General features: G+C 41.7%; 1 protein-coding gene across 9 annotated transcripts in view; it reads left to right on the top strand.

Moving 5' to 3' along the window:
• Window positions 1–21,558, top strand: part of LOC112151031 (microtubule-associated protein 4) — a 111,504-nt gene that overhangs the window by 86,618 nt on the left and 3,328 nt on the right. For 3 of the 9 annotated variants that reach the window (XM_024279639.2, XM_024279632.2, XM_024279631.2), the window contains 10 exons: window positions 8,924–9,762; window positions 10,872–11,111; window positions 13,464–13,650; window positions 13,730–13,795; window positions 15,857–16,158; window positions 16,754–16,810; window positions 19,480–19,572; window positions 20,194–20,275; window positions 20,969–21,078; window positions 21,294–21,465. In XM_024279639.2, coding sequence (XP_024135407.1) covers window positions 8,924–9,762; window positions 10,872–11,111; window positions 13,464–13,650; window positions 13,730–13,795; window positions 15,857–16,158; window positions 16,754–16,810; window positions 19,480–19,572; window positions 20,194–20,275; window positions 20,969–21,078; window positions 21,294–21,465 — 2,148 coding nt within the window. Of the gene's footprint in view, window positions 1–949; window positions 2,486–8,923; window positions 9,763–10,871; window positions 11,112–13,463; window positions 13,651–13,729; window positions 13,796–15,856; window positions 16,159–16,753; window positions 16,811–19,479; window positions 19,573–20,193; window positions 20,276–20,968; window positions 21,079–21,293; window positions 21,466–21,558 lie in introns of those variants that run through there. The other 6 variants (XM_024279638.2, XM_024279637.2, XM_024279636.2 and 3 more) reach the window with 6 other exon arrangements.

The following is a 21,558-nucleotide window of genomic DNA, read 5'->3' as shown; positions in this document are numbered from 1 at the left end:
TGGATAAAACCGTGATAAGGATTATCATTATAATTTATTCTAGTTAAACAGGCCAGATTACATAGTTTGACAGGCCATATGTGGCCCCTGGGCCGTAGTTTGCCAATCCCTGGTTTAGAGAATGAAACTGATTTTTAATAAGAAGTCAAACTGAAAACCTTTTAAATTTTATTTACCTTAAAAAACACATTAGTGGGATGGATTTTTACTGCAGGCATCAGCATGTCCGTCTCTCCTAATGTTACTTGGGTTACATTCAACATGACATATGATTACTCAGGACCATATATCCCGTGGTGTTCCTATAGAGTCCAGAAGGTAGCATTGTTGGGTGTAGTTTAACCCAGCTGACCTGAAGCGGTGTGTCAAGGTCTCTTTTCATGATGCGTTTGGCCCCTTATATGTCCATAGCTGTGTCCCTTCAACCCATCTTCTTCCCCTTCACATTGAGTGCTCACAATGCTGAGACATGAACATGCTTGACTGACCTTCCTGTCACCACTCGTGAACTATACAGATATGGCCACAAACTCTGGTATTTGTTTTACCAGATTTTTCTTTACTTCTAAATATATTTGAGCAAAAGGTGTGAGTTTTATTTCTTAGGTTTGCAACTAAAATCTGTTGCATTTTGCAGCAACAGCAGGCACAAAAACAAACCTCCATTCATCTGAGTGAGGTATAGTGGTTTCAGTGTCACATTTCTTACAGGAAATCTGTGCTTTAGTGTGAAAGCTGCTGGATTTCTTATTTTTACAGGAAATAGAACAAAAGAGTAAAAAAAAGGGAAAGAAAAAGACTGATGGGGAGGGGCTTTTTCACTCCACCATGATGGGTGGGATCAAAACCAGCTTGTAGCCAATTGACATCCACAACTGGATCACATGGTGCTTGCACTGAGCAGTAAGAGAAGCAGGCAGTGAGGGAGAAAGGGGACGAGCTGCACTCTCAGCTCAGCTTCAGTGTGTAATGAGGCTCAGACCAGAGACACATCCACACACATACAGATCGAAGCACACCTGGGTGACTGAACGCAACAGACTGGCGAAGAAGACAGCAGCAGACCAGCAGCCAATTGACTTTTGCACCTGAAGCCTGAGACAGACAAGACAAAGAAAGGTTGAAGTCCAACAGGAAGGCATGTCTTCTCTCTCTGACCAGCAGGCTGCTTCTCCTTTCTCAGAGTACAATGAGCTTTGCAAGGTACCACCCGCCATGCCGGCTCAAACCTGGGATTGGCAGCCCCCTTCGAGCATAGACATGGACACTTCAGAAGGACTGGTGGTGGCCAGTAGACCTCTGGCTTCAGGTGGACTCACAGATGAAGACAAACTGTGCCTGTTTGAGCAGCCGGGCCAGGATGGCATGGATGTGAAGCTGAAGGTGCCAGGCAAAGGTGGCGGCATCCCCGGCAGCAGCTCTATGGGTAATGCCTCACTGGGCAGTGCAGGGGAGAGTCCAGACAGTCCTCCGTCCTCCTCCCCGTCTCCTTCCCCTGCTTCCCCAGGGAGGCTTCCCTCTGCTCTCAGCTTCAGCAGCAAAGAGACGCTGCCGCCTGTTCCTGGATCTCCTGTGCACCATGTGGAGCTGTCGTTATCTACCAATGCAGCTCATTTGCCCTCGATGGAGGTCTCTCCTGACAGAGATTCTTCAGCAAACCAATCAGGGTTTACTGATTCCAGCCCAAAAGTGGCCATGCCTCAGGTGGCTCCAAACTGCTGTGTCACAGGAACTGTTAACCTGAAGATGGCGGACGGTTTGACCAGAGATGCGGTTTTTCAGGGGGATGAAGACTTGGCTCAGGGCTCCTTGGGGGACAACAGTGAGGAGGATGAAGTAAATGAGGAAGCGTTAGAGCCTCGCTTCATGGGCCAGGCTCAGCAGCAGAGAAAGGCAATGAGGAGAGCAATGTCTGAATGTTCCCACCTTTCAGTACCCTACAGTCAAGAGCTGCCCGATAAGTTCCCTACTGAAGACACAGAGCTGGAGCAGACAACCACGGGGGGCCCTCGGCGTCCACCTCACTCCATGAAGCGCTCACTGACTGTTGCAGAAGATCAGCCCCCCACACCACCACCCGTGCTTTTAGCAGCTGGTGCCACCCACACTGATCTGCGGCAAACCCCGTCCGAACCCAAGCTCCACCTCTCCCCATTTTCACCACCCGCCATTCCCGCTTCACCTGTCGATGCACCAATGGACCGCCTTGTGGCAGAGATGGAGCTCGATAATGTAGTGCTTCCAGTTCCTCTCAACCCGAACGTGGACTCCAACTCTGCTGAGGCCATGAATGCAGAAGAGGCTTATCTTAAGTGTGATGAAGATGCTCAGTGTTACATGAATCAGGTGGAGAACCAACAAATCACAGTTGGAAGTGAGGACTTATCTACAGAGACGAGGGAAAATAATGATGGAGAACTTCCCACTGAAGATGACTCCAGTAGAGGTTTGACCTCGAGCCTTAACCCTTTCACCACAATGGATGGTAAGTGGGGGCCCCTCCTCGGGTTCAACACTCCAACTAGGGGGCTATTGAGGGCAAACTTTAATGTGTGATACATCAAACAAGCTTTGGGTTTAGCTTTGTCTGTACTTTATTTCCTGTTTACCAGGGACTCAAAATATCAAAAGACATTTTGATAAAATGAACAAATTCATCACCAAAGTAATTTGTAACCATGAAAATACCAAGAAAATTACCAACTAAAAATACAGCTAGACATGGTGCAGTATACAGTGCAGTATATAAAAGTATATAGAGTACTGATACAAGGTTTCTTAACAGCAAATGCTTTGATATTTTGTAATTGTAGTCCTCATCTTCTTGTATGTCAAATGTTTTAATGCAACAAAAATAGTTTTATAGTGTAGATGTGCAACATGTTGGTTGTTGTGATTTTATTAGTACACTTTCAACAGTGTATTTTAAGACCAGGAGTTTGTTATAAGTCATCCAGCAGCTGAACTTAAGGTTATCCTTACAGTAGTCATTATAAATGATGGAGACTGTTGGTTAACTCTATGTACGTATCTATTCTGGGTTAATCAGAGGTAACCCTCCATGCTCTGAATGAGATCTAAAACAAATGAAGAGAAGACACTGTAAGCAGGTCATTACTGAATGTTAGCCATCTCGCAGTGAAGTCGAGTCTCCGATTCATTACTCCTCTCCAATGAGAGCAGTCTGTCGTACTGTTTTTCTGTTCTCTGGGATGCTTGTTTTCATCGCCCCTAACAAAGCTGAGTGTGGCAGACACTGCAGTCTGGCCACTGGAGAATTAAAGGGGCAGAAAGGTTTCCTGATGCTCTGAGGTCCAGATGGGAACAAAGGAGTGTTTATCCCAGATTTGTTGGGTTTCCTATAGAAATGATATCACTCAAAAATCACATTATACCTCTGCTTACTTTTTAGTCTGTCTTTTTGGAAGTTCTTGGGGCCTCTAAGAAGATTTTGAACAGAAAACTTAGAAGATAGAGATATGGTTAAGATGAAGACAGACTTAAATTGAATGACTCTGTGATAGTAATTAATTTGTTCATGATTAACTGGAATCATGTTCTAAATATAAGCTGCAATGGGAACACATTCTCATCCCCAAGTCATCACATACTGACGTTTGGCTAAGGCCCCTTCCACATCCCTTTTTCACGTTTTGGGTCTCCCCAACTCATTGTTTTTTGATGTGCTGGCTTTTTCTAAAATTAAGGGTCTGCAACCCTCAGGATGCGTTACCAACTGGTCCTTGAAATGCGTCCGGTACCCTAACCATAACCCAGTACTGGTTCACATCCAGTACGCCGTCTGGTCCGATGTCGGGTTAGTCTGGTTGGTACCCAAACCTTAATTTTAACACAGTACTGGTTCACGTTCGGTTCGCCCCCGGTACTGCATCTGGTCAGGTTAGGGTACCAGTAGTGGGTTTGGGTATCGGTGTGCTACATGTCACGGCACTTGACCGGTTTTGGTTTGTGGCCCGGAGGTTGGGGCCAGCACGTCATAAAACGAGGAGTTGGGGACTCCCTAATTCCCAAAACGTGACGCAAAGGAGTCCTTAACCAAACGTCAATATGTGACGACTTAGAAGATGCAAGATTAAGCTTCTGTGTCTTAACGAATTAGGACTATAGACAATACAGAGGGATAAAACGTATTCTAGTGATCAATTCTATAATATTTTGCTATTTCGAAATGGGATAGAGATCAGTAATGCTCATTTGAGGAAAACTTCAAATGTGAGAGATATTAAAGTAAAAAAATAAATATTCAGGAAATTACCTTGTATGATTGTTTTTTTTTAAGTAGCTAATTGCATAATGGTTCAGAAAAAAAGTGTTTACCTTCTACAATCAACATATATACCAGTGAAGAAGCTCTTGTATCCGCCACTGGTCACCTGTATGAGAGTCACTTGTTTGAACTGGTTATCTGTATAATAGACACCTGCCCACCCCTCTAACCAGTCAGACCGCAACCTCTCTACCATGTCCAAGACCAAAGAACTGTCGAAGGACACTAGGGACAAGATTGTAGACGTGAACAAAACTGGGAAGAAACAATCTACAATAAACAAGAGACTTGATGAGAAGAAATTAACCGTTGGATCAGTTATTAGAAAATGGAAGAAGTACAAGATTGCTGACCCTCTCTCTCCACTTGGAACTCTATGAAATATCCACCTGGTGAATTAGAGATGATATTATTGAGGGAACACTCCAGAACTACATGTAGGAACTGGTTAATGACCTGAAGAGAGTTTGGATCACTGTAACAAAGATGACCATTTTCTGCTGATGTGAAGTTCTCCAAAGACCATCTGGATGATCCAGAAGAGGATTAAGAGAATGTCATGTGGTCAGATGAAACTAAAACGGAACTCTTTGGTATAGCAGACATTCATAGTGTTTGGGAGGGGAAGAATGTTAAGCAGGATCCCCCAAAAACCATACGCACTGTGAAGCATGGAGGTGGAAGCATCATGATTTGGGCAGCTTTACTGCAAAGGGGGCAGGACAGCTGATTCCTATTAAGTAAAGGGTGAATGGGGTCATTTATGGTGAGGTCTGTGACTGCCAGTAAACTGCGAAAAAACACATTTGTAGTCCACCTTTACAAACCAAACAAGAAGTTAGTAGTTTGTAAAGCTGCTGCTTGACAAAAGGAGACAATAGAATTTTGAAAACTTTAAAAACATATTTTTTAACATAAATATGAATAATAAAAAGGTGGGAATATTATTCCAGAATAATAATTAAATAAGTTAGAAATAAGCGGAAGAAAACATCGGGACATTAATAAAAATAAGAATAAAATGATCTGGAGGGCCGGATCCTTGACTTTAACACGTGCTTTAGACAGACCAAATGTAAAAAGTATTTTACAGATTCCCAAAAAAATGAACATATACTTTCAGGGAGAACTAATTTCCACACAGAAGACTTTTGTTGGCTAAAGAGAAGAAAAACTTGTTATTCGTGAACAAGAAGTCATTTCAGTAAAGTTTGTTAAAGTTGTAAATGGTTGTGTATCTATACGAAAAGAACAGTGGTGTTCAGATACTCTTGAACATTTTGGGGAAATTGTAACAATTGATATAAAATAAGATACAAATTATGATAGTTTTTCAACATGTTGATACGTATTGATTTGAAAATATTTTTTGCTTTATGATAACATCATTATTTATACAACTGAAGTTCCTCAATCAAATAAGGTAATAAAATGAGAAAAAGCTGCATGAAAAATGACTTGCATTAACATGCATCTTCAGCTCAGTGACAGAACAGTGTGATGAGTGCGTAGCTCAATACTGACAGGTCAATGTTGGTATTGTAAGCGATGTAATTGATCGGGGTAATGGACTGCATTTATTCTGCACTTATCTGGCCTTATCGTTCAAAGTGTTTTTGCTCTGCAGTCATCCAGAGTCTACAAATTGCTTCTCACAAACAGAAGGACACGCTGACATAGACAAAAAGATCACCTGAGGATCAGTTTACAGATCACTATTCTACGTCCCTGCTTTCCCTTTACAATTAAACAATGATGTTTAAGGAAAGGTGTCAAAAGTTTGATTAACCTCTTGAGATTCTGTGTGGAGACAAATGGCCTCCAAACCAAAAGCCCAGGTCTCAGGAGGCCCCGGCTATGACCATGTAGTCATGGACTATCCAAGAATTTACTACACCAAAAAAAATGTCCCGAATTACAAAAGAACGTTCACTCGTTTTGATTTACCTCTTTTTTTTTTGTTTTAAAAACTGAGTGTATCACTTGTACAGACAGAAACATGAGTGCGTGCTCTACTTTGCTTCAGCTCTTCTAACCGACATCATTGATTCTGCCGGGAAATGCCTCCCATCACCCCCCCATCGTCTAACAGTGATCAATGTTTCCAATCATAAACTGTCAATAGTGCATGCCCTTTTGTAATGGCCTGCATGGTCAGAGTGCTTTGTTCATATCAGCCGATGAGAAGGCAGCACTATAGTTCTACAAACAAAGACATTTTGATGTGGAGAAAGATGGAGGGATTATGTCCTCTGTTCCTGCTTCCGCCCCTTCTATTTGACACTTTACTATCATAAGTAGAAATAAAGGAAACTGACCAAGATGCATCGCGGAGTAGAGTCAAAGTGAAACTCAGAGTGATTTGAGAAGCACCTCCTGCTGGCTGCTTTAATGAATCCATTATGAGCTGGCTTTTCCCAGCTGTGACTGCAGATCAGATTACAAACTGAATTAAAAGATCACGCTGGTCTGCCGAGCCTTTCATTGTTTTCAGCGCAGACAATGAAGACTCCGCTCTACCTTTATGTCATGTGAAGCCACGTGAATCTAATCGCGAGGGTCCATGGTGGAGATGGTTCTGTATCTACATGGTCTTTCTCCTTATATGTTTATTTTTAAGTGTAGCTGATAATTAGACCAAAACTTAATTTACAATCAGGAGAAGGAGCTGTTCTCCAGTGTTTTTCAACATAATTTTGCCAAGATCGAATTTTTTCTTGATAAAAATCACAACACCAACTGAAAATTAAAAAAAAGTCTGTTTTTATATTCATTCCTAAAGAAGTCTAATGAATATTAGCGATGTAACGATTATTTTATTAATCAAAATATCCAACCAGATAGATCTGCCTGAGCCAAGTTGATAATTGAATTGGCCTATACCATTAAAAATTTGTATCAAAATGAAATAAATTGATAATCAATCATTTGGATTGAGACATAGTGGATTTATTTTAGAATCAAGTGTCATCACAGCGGACAACACACATGATGGCAGCAAGAAATGATCAATCCATCAGAGTAATGTGTGGACTGATGGACATGTTAGTGTTTTATAATGTTCTAATGTTGTTTTTTTTAATCATGAACAAGAAATCAACAACAAAAATTAAAAAATAAACTTTTTTTTTGCTGACAAGCTAGAAAAATAGTTGGCTCATAGTACGCCTAGTATGATGTAATAAAACAATAAATAACATATCTTTCTTAAACTTAGCACAAAATTTAGCATAATATTTAATACTTTAAACTTGGACCTAACGCTATGAATGCAACGATACACTTTCCCCAAAATTTGGTTCAGTGCTATAAACATACGGTACAGTTTTAAATCAAAGATTGTGGCATTCCTAATCCTGAAACCATGAAAACACTGTTTTAGATTAATTTATTTTAATTCTGACTTAGTTCTCAACTAGTTTTGACCTAATGTCTGCACAGATGGAGGATGTCAAAATCACAGAATAATAAACAGTTTGGAAAACTGTCTTTACCATGGACAGATGCTGTCGTGAGTGTAGCTGTGGATCTAAAACCTAAAGAGTCTGAATAATCAAGTAAACTTTAGAATCAATTTTTGATTCTGTGGATCAAAAAACAATTAGAGATCCAGTCTTGCTATCAAGTCTTTGCGAAGTGTTAATTAGGTAGTAGATGCTGAGATGTTGTGTTCTGTGTTCGTACCTGGTCATTGTGACATTTCTAAGGTTTTTCTTATTATTGTAGCAAAATGCTACTAAAATTCACAAGTTATGGTTGGCTAAGTTAGCCTAATGTTAGCCTTTATCGCTGCCAGATCTGCTTTTTTTTACTATCAAAATGTGCTCTGTTTGTTAAGTACTTTCCATGAGAATCAAGGAAACTAGAAGCATCAAAACAAGTTTTGTAAACTAGGAAAACATGAGGCAGTACTACACAAAGTAAATGATGTTTTAAGCGTCGTGTACAACAGAAAACCAGTTGGAGGTTTGAATAATCCGGTATAGATCTCTTAGGTAATTCTGATTTCATTTTGGTTAATTGGGTTTACCAATATCTGGTAGAGATAAACTACAAATATTAAAATATACTGTTTAGCTGTTTGCTTTTTTTTAATCTGCCGACATTACACTATTTACTACTACTTTTTCTGTATTGAGATGATCCAATATGGTGCATGTATTTTATTTTGAAAGGAAGTCTGTCAAAAGTTATAAACAGTGTCATATTTTGAAAAAAAAAGTCGGTTTTCTTATTTCTCAGTTTTTATTGTCATAGTGCTAAAAAAAATAACAGTTTCTATTTATCACGATAGTAAGAATAACATAAACACAAATCTTGTTTTTCTAAAGGGTGAAGTCAGACTTTCTGGATTGATCAATGAGAAATTCACCCAAACAGGTCTTTAAGTGTTGAAGGCTGCAGACTGCTGGCTTCTATCTCAGTGCTATAAATTGATGAATTTAGTTTTTATAAAGGACTGCACAAAGTCATGATACTTTGAAGGACTCTGCTGTTAAAGGGACAGACCACAGGGAGCCTGAAGTCAAGTTTCTTTATGTGTTTGTTGGTCATGATGCAGTCAGGAAGAAAAAACCTCTTTCCACTTGTTTTAGAGTCGCCATATTCACACATGTCCTCCGTCTTTGTTTACAGTAAAGCCGGAAAAAATGGAGATGGAAGAAGAAAAAGCGGAGAAGAACGGGGATGTGAAGAAGGTGGAGCCGTCTGACCAAGTAGATGCAGCCGAACAGAAAAAGGACAAAGTGGAAGTCGTAACTAGTGAGACTCCAGCCAAAATGGAGAAAGAAGAGAAGGTTGAACAGGTGAAAGAGGAGAAACAATTAGACAAACATACAGAGAAAGAAGCCGAACGAGTGGATGAGAAGAAAGAGACGGCAAGTGTTAAAGAGAATGAAACCGAGAAAGTAGAGGCTGTTCAGGAGAAGCAAGAGAAGGCAGAAGAAGCTGCAGTCAAAGTGGACGAGGTGGAGAAAACCCCTCAAAAGCCCGAGGAGGTCGACAGAGAGAAGAAAACAGAAGAAAAAGCTTTGGAGAACAAAGCAGAAGTGGAGAACCACACTACTGAGAAGGAGCAGAAAACAGAAGAGAAAGAGCTGAAAAGAGAGGAGAAGGAACATAGAGAGGAGTACATCGAGCTTCCCAGCAAGGCTGATGACGTCTCTGATAAAACTGAGAAGATGGATGTTACCGAGACAAAAATGACGACCGAGATAGAGGACACCAAGAAGGAAAAGACAGACACTGAAGCGACCGAGAAGGAAGCTCCAGCAAGCGAACCTTCGGAGAAGCCTGAAGTAAAAGTGCCGCAGACGGAGGAGAAGAAGGAGAAGCAAGAAAAAATCCCGGCGGAGAAAAAAGAGGAGAAAAAGCCCGTCAAATCGGAAGGAGAAAAGAATAAAAAACCATCAAAACCTGCAGCAGGTGGAAGCAGTGCAGCCCACAGCAAAGACAGCGCCGACAAGAAGACCAAGGTACACACACACACCGCCACAACAGTTTCTACTCTAAGCACCACCTCTTTACCCACAATGCCTTGTTCTATCAGCCTCATTTTCATCATTTAAATCATTGCTGAAGAAAAATGTGGTTTTCAGGAGTCAGTTAGAAAAACAGTCATCATCTACATCCTCATAGTTTTACCTTTTTTTGTTTTTATTTTCAGTCATGAACTCATTTGAGACCCACTTTTCCTTTCAGAAACTACCATATTTTTTGGACTATAAGTTGCTCCGGAGTATAAGTCACATAAATAAAAAAACATAATAAGGAAAAAATCCTATGTAAGTCGCAATTTTGGGAGAAAAGCGCAACACGTCAAAACAACTCCGTCAAGCCCGGCATGGTGCTGCGTTATCACAAATCACACGATAAAATATACGTCCCCTGCCTCTCTTTCAACGCGGGTCAAATTTGCTGCTCGATTCTTGTCCTAAGATGTGTTCATAAACTCGACCCACCAGACGTGTGTGGGAGAAACTCCAGTCCAAAACACACCTTAGGTCGTGGGCCGAACGAGATAAACATTTATAGAACTCACTGAAACATTTTTAATACGTTAAAAATGTAACTTTTTAATGCAGACTGAACCTCGGTACATGGCCAGTATCCGTACCCTAACCCGAGCCTGGTTCACGTCTGGTACCGCGTCCGGAACTGTGTTCAGAACCGGTACTGCCTCAGGAGCCGGTACTGATCCACATCCGGTACATGGTTAAGGTACATCATAAAGTTTAGGCGGAGATGCCATGTTTGTATCAGATGGCACCTCCTCTCCTGCTCAGTATCAAATACACAGCTATAATGCCCTCTAGTGGTTGTTAGAGGGAAGCAACCTTTAAATTAAATACCATAAATATAACTCGCTCCTGAGTAAGTCGTACCTCATCCAAACTTATACTCCAAAAAAATACGGATAATTTTACATTATTTTTTGGTTTCATCATTTTTGGTTTAGTTACTGTCTATGGTTTTGATCCCATCATCTCCTGTTTTACCTTTGTTGTTGTTGTTGTTGTTGTTTTTTTTTCCACCTTTCGTTCTCCATCTGTTCTGCCCTCCTGGTTCTGGTTTGGTATCTCAGCCTACCGCCGGGTTAACCAAACCAGGCACCGCCAGCAAAACGAGGCCGAACTCTGCGGCCGCCGGCGTTTCTCTCACAGCCAGTAAGCGTCCCACTCCTCCCCTCACCACCAGTACCTCAGACAAAAAAACAGCAGCACCTAAGACTACATCCAGCACCCTTGCTGGGCCCAAGCGGCCCGCAGTCTCTTCCATCAGTCGCCCTTCATCCTCCACCACATCGCGAGATCTTAAGTCTAAGGTAGGTGTAAGAGTCCACGGATCCATAAAATATTTTTTAATCATGTTCTCTTAAGCTACAGACACACCGGACATTTCATGTGCATTCTTGAACACCCATGATGTTCACACTGGACAAGCAGGGAAGGGCTTTTTCTTCTTCTTTTTCTACTGTTTACTAGCGAATGTCCGCCTCCTACAGTTGCAAGAGGCTTTTTCTTCCACCGCTCTGTTTTGATGTATCAAAGACTTAGTGTCATAGAATTCTAGCTGAACACAAACGGCTATTATTACTATATTATTAATATATGGGTCTTTAGTGAATGAAAATGGACATCATCAATATGTCACTACAGAATCAGAGACCGTGATTGGTCAAATTTCCAACCTGGTTAAACTTTCAACGCATGTTCAATTGTGTTTTGTAAGTAGATCCTAAAGCGGTTTTAAAAATGTGAATGAACTCCCAAGTCGTTACATGTTGATGTTTGGTTAATGACCCCTCCACGTCACTTTGTGACGTTTTGGGTGTCTCCAACTTTTCTTTTTTTGGCGTGCTGGCTGTTCTAATTAAATCACCAACCTCTGGGTAGCAAACCAGAACCAGTCCAGCACTAGGACTTGGAGGCCACCTGAACCATAGCCCATTAGTGGTACTCTAACGCGGTACCGGTTTGGATTCGACACCGTGTCCAGTGCCGGTTTAGGCTACTGATATGGTTATGGGTGCTGCTACTGGACGCGTACCGATACTGGACCGGTTCCGGTTTGCAGCCCGCAAATGGTGCTGAAACTGGGTTTGGGTACTGATACCGGTCCCGAGGACTAGTCCATGTCCGGCACTGTGTTCGGTACCGCGTCCCAACAATTGCGGACCCTTGATTCTACAAACAGCCAGCACGTCCAAAAACGACGATTTGGGAACACCCAAAGCATCAAACAGTGACCCGGAGGGGTCCTTAGCCAAACGTCAATATGTGGCGAGCTGGAAGTGAGGATGCGTTGGGTGAAGATGTTTTGGGAGAGTAGCGACAGAGCTAAACCTTCATTTAGTCTGTTACCATGGACTGTCCTCTAGACCTTTCCAGCTTCATGGCTGCCAGCAGTTCTTTGGTCCTTCTTGAAAGACTTGGGTTATGTCTGAATTCCCACCCTAATCCCTAACTACTAAAAAACTATATAATGCAGGACTATATAGTGTCCTGGATTTCAAAAGCAATTCAGACATTATGCTCAATACTTTACTCTCGTTTTGTTAAACGCCGGATATGACGTCACCGATTTCACCAAGTGAAAATTGAATCAATACAAAAGTTTTATGACGTATATTTGTGACTCTACTGTGTTCTGATGATAAAAATGTGGATGGTTTATTAGTAAAATGCATTTAAACAATGTTTTTCATCACAAAAATTGTTCGACCGCAATGCATTGTGACCTGTATTCACTAATGTAGTGAGCATTGATGTGCGCTAGTTTTTTGCAAAGACTCTCGATTTTGGAATTGTAGATTCAGACACTAGATAATGGCAAACGCACTCTATGGAGAGTAGGGGAAGAATTCTGATATAGCTATGGTATGTGTCAGCTTGATGCTTCTTGGTAGCAGCAAACCTAAGACTGTTGTGTGTTTCTAGAGCAGGACAGTTTCAGCAAACGCATCCAATCTCATCATATTGGTCGGGTTCCAGGTTGGCTGACTTCTAGTTCCATTTATCTCTTAAAGCAGTCATTAGTCTGAGGCTTCAAATCCTTGTTTTTCTTTACAAATAATCTTTTCTTTAGGTAAAATGTCTTCAGCATTTTAAGGTAAACAGACTTCATGTTTCTATTGATGTGACTCAGATTCATGCAGAAATCCAAGAATCCACAAATATTTTATTACACCTGTACATGATTAAAGAATAAACGAGGATAATATTCAGTGGTTTCATGTTTTTCAGAGGTTTCACAGCTTTAGACTCTTTGTGTGAAACAGTGTTAATCACTGAAGGAGCTGCTCGAAAACTTATTGACATCCTGTTATTTAAGAGTATTTTAGATATTTAGCTTTTCAGCAAAGCAAGAATTCCTATTAAGTTTTTTTACTTTATTTTTTATTTATTTTTTTCCATATTGTTGTCATTTAACTTTACGTTTACTGGGTCAAAAACTGAATTAGACTCAAACCGTTCAGTTCTATTCTCCACTTTGTGGCTTTTCCCTTATGCCCTCACTGTCGCCCTCTTGTGGAGGCTTTTTCCTCACAATCAATTAAAAAAAAGACTGTTGGGACATTTGCCTCCCCTCATTTACAGGGAGGGGTGGTCATTGTGCGTCATACTTTCCATATTAATGATCTCTTTTTTTTTTTTTGTTTGTATTGTTTTTGCAGCCCCCACAGCCAACCACAGAGAAGCGCCCTCCAGTGGCTAAACCCAGCACTGCTACCTCAAGTAAAAACGGCCCCAGCGCTGCCACCAAAAACGGAACCACAGCAGCCAGTAGAACCACTACAACAGCCCGCACGGCCGCGTCTACCCGCACGACGCCGAGCGCCACCGCCGCCAAAAAACCTCTGGGTACAAACACTTTGTCTCTTTGTGAGTGGCATGTAGAAGGCCTCTTTCATTTATGCGCGCCTTTAAATCTGTGCTTCAGGCTCTAAAGCTGCAGAAAGCAAACCAGGAGACGAGAAGAAACCTGGCAGTCTGAAGACTTCTACAGGTATCACACTTCAGTTCTGTTCGTTCTGGATTTGCTCCTGGATGAGGAATATTTCTAGTAATGTGTAGTTTGCTTTTGTGGATCATTAAAATGCTAGTTTGGTTACTAACCGTCAGCTAAAACTGTGATTTATTGAGTTTGTTCAGCTTGTCATGCTCTCATTATCCTGCAGCCTCGTCAGGATCCGCCGCGTCTGTCTGTACGCGCGGCGGCCGTCTTAAGGCGCCGCTTTAAAACCCTCAGCCAGCAGCCTGTGGATTACCGTCCTCTTTTTGAGAGTTTGCAGCTCTTGCTGATGCAGCTGCGGGTCGTCTAATCTGCCGGCGCTCGAACTGAAAGCCAAATTACTCTTAAGAAACATGAAGGCCAACGGAGGGGGGGTTCTCAATTAAACACTCCTTGAAGCAGCCAGAGATATTCCAGAGGCTTTCAGGGAGGATTGACGACCCAACATGTGATTCAGCACGGCTCAGCCCTGCGAGGAAAGAGCTGCTGTAGTGAACCCACAGATTTTAACCACAAAAAAGGTGCTGCCTCAATGCTGTTTGGCCCCGGTGCTTCACCTACACACACATGAAACTAACATGGAGCTCATATTACCACTTTTTAGTCCAAAAATCCTTCTGACCTGTTTTTGGAGTGGAATCAAATCTGGATAAAAGTCTGGATTTAGTGTCTGAATTTGAAATTGTGCAATTCTGAAGCCTCAAAGGAAGCATGAACTCTGCATGTCTCTTGACATACTTTTTAGATGTTTCACCATAATTGTTGACCAGTATTTCCGACAAAAAACAAAAGTGAAAAATATAACCTCTGTTTTATGCCTTTAACTCCTATAACAGTCCACTTAGGGCTTTTTTCTGTATTTGTCACCTAATCTCTCAAAATACGTTTAAGGAGTGAACTCTTTTGCCTCTTTTTCCAGAATAAGTTTAACCTCTAACATCGCTCAAGAAACTGTCATTTTGTTTAATGTTCTAAATCCTTAGATTGTTTTAAATGACAAAAAAACTAATTTGAATTTTCAGCCTGTTTACTAATAAAACCTACAGATCGCTTGGGCCGTTCTCTGTCCCTTGAATTTACCAGAATACATACACAACTTCCCTTTCCGGGTAAACTTTAGGAAATTTCAGCAAACGCGGCCAGGTAAAGTTTCAAAACTTCCACTTGCGGCTAGAGATATTTTCGGGCGCCATCTTGTGTGCAACCGGAGGCCCCTCAATGAAACTCTGACTAGAGATAGGAGGATATGAATCTAAAACAAATCCATATTGTCTATGTGATTCGCTTTTTTGCTAAAACAAATCATTTTATTTAAAGGAACAGATATGCAACTTAAAAAAATAAAACATAAATAAAACAGAGGTAATTGATACTAATAGTAAAAATTGAACTAAAGTTTTTCTGGTAAATCTAATCATCGACACCTTTTTGTACAAAAATGTTTCAGGAATAAAAAAAGAGAGGCAGAGAGCAGCTCCTCTTAGCAAAAACACGGGGTAATATCTTTACTTCATTAATTTCCCCACGCACACACACGTGCGAACGTGTGCACAGACACACACAAAACAGACAGACAAGCTCACGCGTGCGCACACAGATCAATGTAGTTGGCCGACTCTGAAGAGGACTCCGCTCCACGGCGCTTGGGCATCCAGTGTGAACCCGCGTTATTCTGTGTCTCCTCCTGTTTTCCAAACTCTTCTTCCTCTTTCGAATATCTGGCAGGAGTTCTGCTCTTGTTGGATGCATCAGCATATTTTTTTTTCACGCCAACAACTATTTTACTACAAAGATTCCCCAAAACATTGGTAAAAACGCAGCTAAAAATGATTTTTCCATCGACTCTGCTGATTCCTCGATGCTACAAAACTCGACACACCGTGAGAACCTCTGCAGCTACCGTGAAGTAGCATTATCAGTTTAGAGCTGCTTTTCTCAGCTGTATGAATCTGTTGGAATGATGTTAATACCTTTAACGATTGAATAGTTACGGTAGTTCAAACACAGTAATTCTCCATCACTAATGATGATGTTGAAACTTCATGTTTCCTCCAGCTGATTCTGCCAAACCCAAAACCACCACCACCACCACCCGCACCGCAGCCTCCACCTCTGCTGCCGCCCCTCGCACTCGACCCCCCGCAGCCAAACCGCCCGCACCCTCCTCCACCACGGGTGCAGCACAGGAGAAGAAGCCCCCGGTGCCCCGAGCCCCCCGCGCTCCCGCTTCAACCACCACGGCAGCCGCATCTAAGCCCGCCGCCCGGCCCGGCTCGGCGACAGCTCCTGACGTCCGCAACGCTCGCTCGAAGATCGGCTCCACGGACAACATGAAGCACCAGCCCGGCGGGGGGAAGGTAGGTCGCTCTCTGACCCCCAACCAGCACCACTCCACCTTAAGATGGGGAACACCGCCCTCTGGTGGTCTCTTTCTTACTGTTCTTTGCAAAAAGAAAAATGATCTTTTTTTAGCAGCAAATGCAACAATTTCTACAGTAAACATCCAAAAATCACATTTTATTTTAATTTTTCAAACCTACCTTTACGTTTTACTCTCTTGTTTGACTTTATCTGCTGAAGCCTCTCATGAACTCCTATTCAAAGTGTGGAACCTGGAAGGTTACATATGCAGAGGAATTCTGGGTACATTTTTCAGACAGGAAACAGAGGGGTCAGACCTTTAACCAACAAATATATACATATATTAAATTATATTAATGAAAGATGGATGTTAAACAACCTGGTGCTTCCGAATCCCGTACATACAACAAAAACAACAAAAAACCTCATTACATTTGTCTCCATTTCTGTTGTATTTTGTATTTTGTCTTTTTCCATCTTCCTCTTCCTTCTGTTTTATGATTTTATGTTTATGCTGCTGTTTGGCCACCTCCGTTTTTTTGGTTTTGTTTGAGTTGTCGTCATTGACCCCGGGTGGGCTTTTCTCTGCAGGTGTCTTCTGTCTCTCAGAGCAGGACCGCCACCTCCAAAGAAACCAACCTGAGCAAAGTGAGTCCCCTCCCACTCCCCGACATCTCCACATTTTCATTTTGCTCCCTTTTTGTTGGTCATCCTCCATCATAAGTTTATAAAAGGGTTGGAGGACAGCCGTGACTGTCGGGAGAACAGCTCTGATACACTCATGAAGAACACGGCGACACAAATGTGTGCGGGTCAACACTTGCTGGTGTTGTGTGAATTTTTTGGTCAAAATACAGCAAAATAAGTTTATTATTTAAAAGTACATTTGAGTTATTAGTTCCCCAACCCCCGGGTTGCAGAGCGGTACCGGTCTGTGGGACAGTTGGTACTGGACCGCAAAGAAAAAAAAATGCAAAACACATGTTTTTCCATTTTATTTGTAATCTTATCCTAAAGGAAGTTTTATTTTGAAAAACTACTGTATTCTTTCCACCACATTCTTGACGCATGTCCAAAATACATCTGCAGCTTTAGTAAATGGGTTGCATTGACTGCAAGATTAAACCCCTAATGAAGCAAAGTTAACAAAAACAAACGTACTTGTACAGTTTTTTGTTTTTTTTTGTCAGGAAAGAGTCAGAGAGGAAACCGAAAAGAAGTCTTTGACTTCAAAATAAAATAAATTTACATTTAACATACAAAAACCAGGAGTCTCTACTTCAAGTATAGATTTATTGTGACAGTTGATCCCACAATAATAATGCAGAATATTCATCCGGCTTTCTAATGTTATGATGATGTTGCTAATAAAGTTTTTCAAATGCCTGATTCAGGTTTATGATTAAGTAAATGCCAGTTTTAGTGATCTTTTTTTCCTGTTGTATTTATCTGTAGCCCCTTAAAAGTTAAAAGAGGCTAAAGTTTGATTTTGATATTTTAGCTTTTACTTTGACAGTTATGATGGGAAAATCTACATCACATTTGAATGGTTCCGACACAAAATCTACACTACAAATAACTTTACATTTAAAGCAGCTAAAGATATTTTACTGAGAATAAAGGTAAAGTTTAATCTCAAAAGTTAAGGTCCCACTCTAACCTACAGTTTTTATTTTTATGAGTCAAATGTAACTGAACTCTTTAAGATTGTAGAGTTGAAGGTAACAGTAATGTGCCGTTTCTTCTACTAAATCTACTCCTTTGACCTGCTCCAGGTGAGTTCCTGCTTCTGTCAGAGGATTTCTCTGCTCTTCAGATGACTGTGGTCATTTTCTCGCTCTTGTCATTTAAAAAGAAGAAGTTACATATGAAAATGAATCAAATCAGGAGCTTTCTAACCTTTTACATGTTCTGTTGTGTTTGTCCTTCTATCCTCAACATCCAGACTCTGCAGCTGTCTATTCAAACCTGTAAATGTAGTTGAGAGTTTTGGTTATTTCCTGTATGTTTTTCCATACTTTAGTTTTCTTAGGGGGTACAGATCAGGTAAGGAATAAAAAACAGTCTGCTTCTTCATCACAAGACGGATGATACAGTCTGATGAGGGGTTTTAATAAAGGCATCGAAACTTGGACTTTAATGATTATATTCTTGGAGAAATGTGTTCATTGAAATTGTTTTAATAGATTTTATTGGTAATAAATTCATCATTCAGGATTTCACAGAGACAGAATTCTCACAGACATTGGAATACAATCAGGTATTAAAGTAGGGTTACATCTTTAGTATCTATTTACTACATCCCCATTGACTGTATGTGAGAGCTGGACCGAGTTAGTGTGATGTCATCCATAGAAAATGGTTTATTCCGGTTCCAACCAAATGAAGTCACTTCAGTCACCATTTTTTCACCATGTTGAAACCAGACGTCAGTGAGCAGTGATTGGTCGGTCTGAGTCGACGTTTCTGTGGCAACCTCCAATCAGGAGTGAGCTTGTTGGAAGTCCACACCCCTTCCTCTTGAGAGTGGGATTGTGGGGAATCTGTCAGTCAAACGTTTCCAACGATTGTCAGTTTTTAAACTTTACTACACAAAAAATATAATGAAAAAAAACTGAAGATTATTAAGAACACGCTAAATAAAAAGGTAATTCTGACCAATAGAAGGACTGAGTAATACTTGTTTCTTTCTCAATTAAGTCTATGGAATGTTGGCTTTTTGGAGCCAACACATACTTCCTGTTTGGAACGCCAGGAGGGAGGTGGTCCAGTTCTCTTATACAGTCAATGATGTCAGCACAGAGACATTCAACCTGCAGTAATAATTCCCATTGGCTCTGAAGTGAGGGAGTCAAAACGCATGCTTTTATTTTGAAAACCGCAGTAAAAACTGGTGTTCTTATGGTCCAGCTGAATGGATCATTTTTCCAGCTGAGTCATCTGATTCTCCAAAACGATATGAAGCTGCTAGCATTGCTAACAGGTTTTGTTTGCAGCTGTAGAGCAGCAGCACCAACAAAATAAACGCTTTTGCTGCAGCGAACTGGATGCTTGTCAGATGCTTGTTATGCATGTCAGAGCTCCATAAACAAAAGTTCTTCTGTCTCCAAACGTCGGGGATGTAGCTGCAATCACAAGGCGCACAGGTGACCCTTGCTTCCCCCCTCCACCCTGCCTTCCTAACCCGAGCTGTGTGGTGACTTCTTCTCCCCCTTCACCTCTTTTTGCTCTTCCTCCTCTGATCTTCCTCTCCTGTCCTCCTTTCCCCTCCCTCCCTGATCTGCTCTTCCTCTTGCTGCTATGCTGTATCCGTTTAGGTTCAAATAGTCTCCAAAAAGCTGGACTTCAGCCACGTCACCTCACGCTTGGGCTCCAAGGACAATATGAAGCATGTTCCTGGTGGAGGGAATGTAAGTACCGTACGGCGGGGCCGCGCCGGCGCTCGACTTCAACGACTTCACTTGATGAAAGGATTAGGGATACAAAGTGGCGTTTTCATCTCCAGTGTGATAGCGGAGAAAACCACCATGGGTTTTTGAAGTTATGTCATTAGCTAGACTGTTGGTGAAGCATTCGTTTAGATTAACGATCAAACATCACAGCTCAGATCCTCTTTTTGACCAGATTCGATGCTTCGTTAGCGGCGCCCCTCCTCCTAAAGAAGACGTTCTTTTCCATAGTTTTTGACCAGCTCAGCCCTGGAACTTGCTTCAGTCCTTAAACTCTCCCTGTTGTGTCCTGCTCTGCCACTAACCCACTAAACCCTGCCATGCAAACACTGAGCTCCGGCTGGTTTTGTCTGTCACAATTACCTACTTTACTCTCCCTGCTTTTGTCTTATTTATTTATTTATTTTTTCTGCAGAAATGTTGATTCGTCCTTTTTTTCTATGAAAACACCCAAACGTGACAGTTCTGGGATCAATGAAGCCTCTTTTTTTTACAAGATGGCAGAAAAACTTCAAACCATCCTTTCATGAGCCTGAATTGATTGTTTTAATTAAAAAAGGAAACATTTGTCTCACTCAACAGGTGCAGATTCTCAACAAGAAGGTGGATGTCAGTAAAGTGACGTCAAAGTGCGGCTCCAAGGACAACATCAAGCACAAGCCAGGTGAGAAAGAAATGTAGAACAGCTCCGGTCAGTCCATGAGTTTGGAACAAAGCAGAATCATTGGAAAATGTGTTGGTTTATAACCGGGTCGGCAACCTTTACAGTAAAAGACTCGTTTTCTACTGATCAAAACCAAGAAAGGAGCCATATAGTCGTACTTTAGCCTTTAAGAAGTTTGGATTTGCATTCATGACCTTCTTTTTTTTTTTTAAATAATCATAAATTATATCTATTTTTAGCACAAACAAAAGCAAAAATATAAATAGAACGTAGCATCTCAAAATTTGATTTTTTAAAACTTATTTTTAAAATAAAAGATGCTCTGTGCCAAACAGGATCATCTCAGTGCAGCTAGTAACAATGTTGTGCAGCATAATTTTTTTTTTACCAAAGTTTTGCTTCACATATAAAATCTGCTCATCCTGGAGGTAGAGTTGATCAAACAAGACGTCTTCAGGTCAACAGGATGTAAAAACCTACATAGTTTATCATCTATGTGAGCTTCAGGCTTGAGGATGCCGTCTCCTGGTTTCTTACGTCTTTTATTTTTTGTTTCTTCAGTAAAGTTTCATGTTAGTTTTTGCCAAACAGAATTCTTGATGGACTCTGCTCCAGGAGTCTTGAACCTTTTTCCTCCAACCAGCTCCAGAGAGCAGCTGCTGTTTGGGAGTAACATCTGTGTCTGTTCTGCAGGGGGAGGAGCTGTGAAAATCGAGTCTCGCAAAGTGAACTTCAGGGAAAAGGCTCAGTCCAAAGTGGGCTCCATGGACAACGTGAGCCAATCCGCTGGAGATGATGTCAAGGTGGGACTGTCACTCACTCTGACATTTTGAACCAAACCTCCTCCAACTGTACATGTCGACAGTAGAAGAAGAAGAGGAAGCCCCTCCCTGCTTGTTCAGTGTGAACACCATGGGCTAAACGTGTTCAAGAACGCGCGTCGGACGTTTGGCATCAGCTCGTCCCCTTTTCACTCCAGCTTGCTGACCCCCCCTTGCCCTTCTGTTCTGTTTTCCAGGAAGTCACAGAGGGGAGTGGAGCCGCCCAGGGCGCCAGCCCAGACTCCGCCCCCGAGCCGGGGCAGGCCGGGAGTCCTCCTACCCACGAGAACGGGCTAAAGGAAGGGGCCTCCGGTCACGGTGAGGGTCTCCAGGAGCCCCAGGTCCTGGACTCGCTCATCCCAGAGACAAGTGAGTTGGTGTTCCTGCTGGGTGGGGCAAAGGGGCGGGGCTTAGACACTGATGCTGTCTGTCTGTCTGTAGCTCCTAGTAATGGTTTGACTT

The sequence above is a fragment of the Oryzias melastigma genome, linkage group LG20 (assembly GCF_002922805.2).
Source record: "Oryzias melastigma strain HK-1 linkage group LG20, ASM292280v2, whole genome shotgun sequence".
NCBI classification, from domain to species: Eukaryota; Metazoa; Chordata; class Actinopteri; order Beloniformes; family Adrianichthyidae; genus Oryzias; species Oryzias melastigma.
This window is presented reverse-complemented; position numbering and strand designations above follow the sequence as displayed.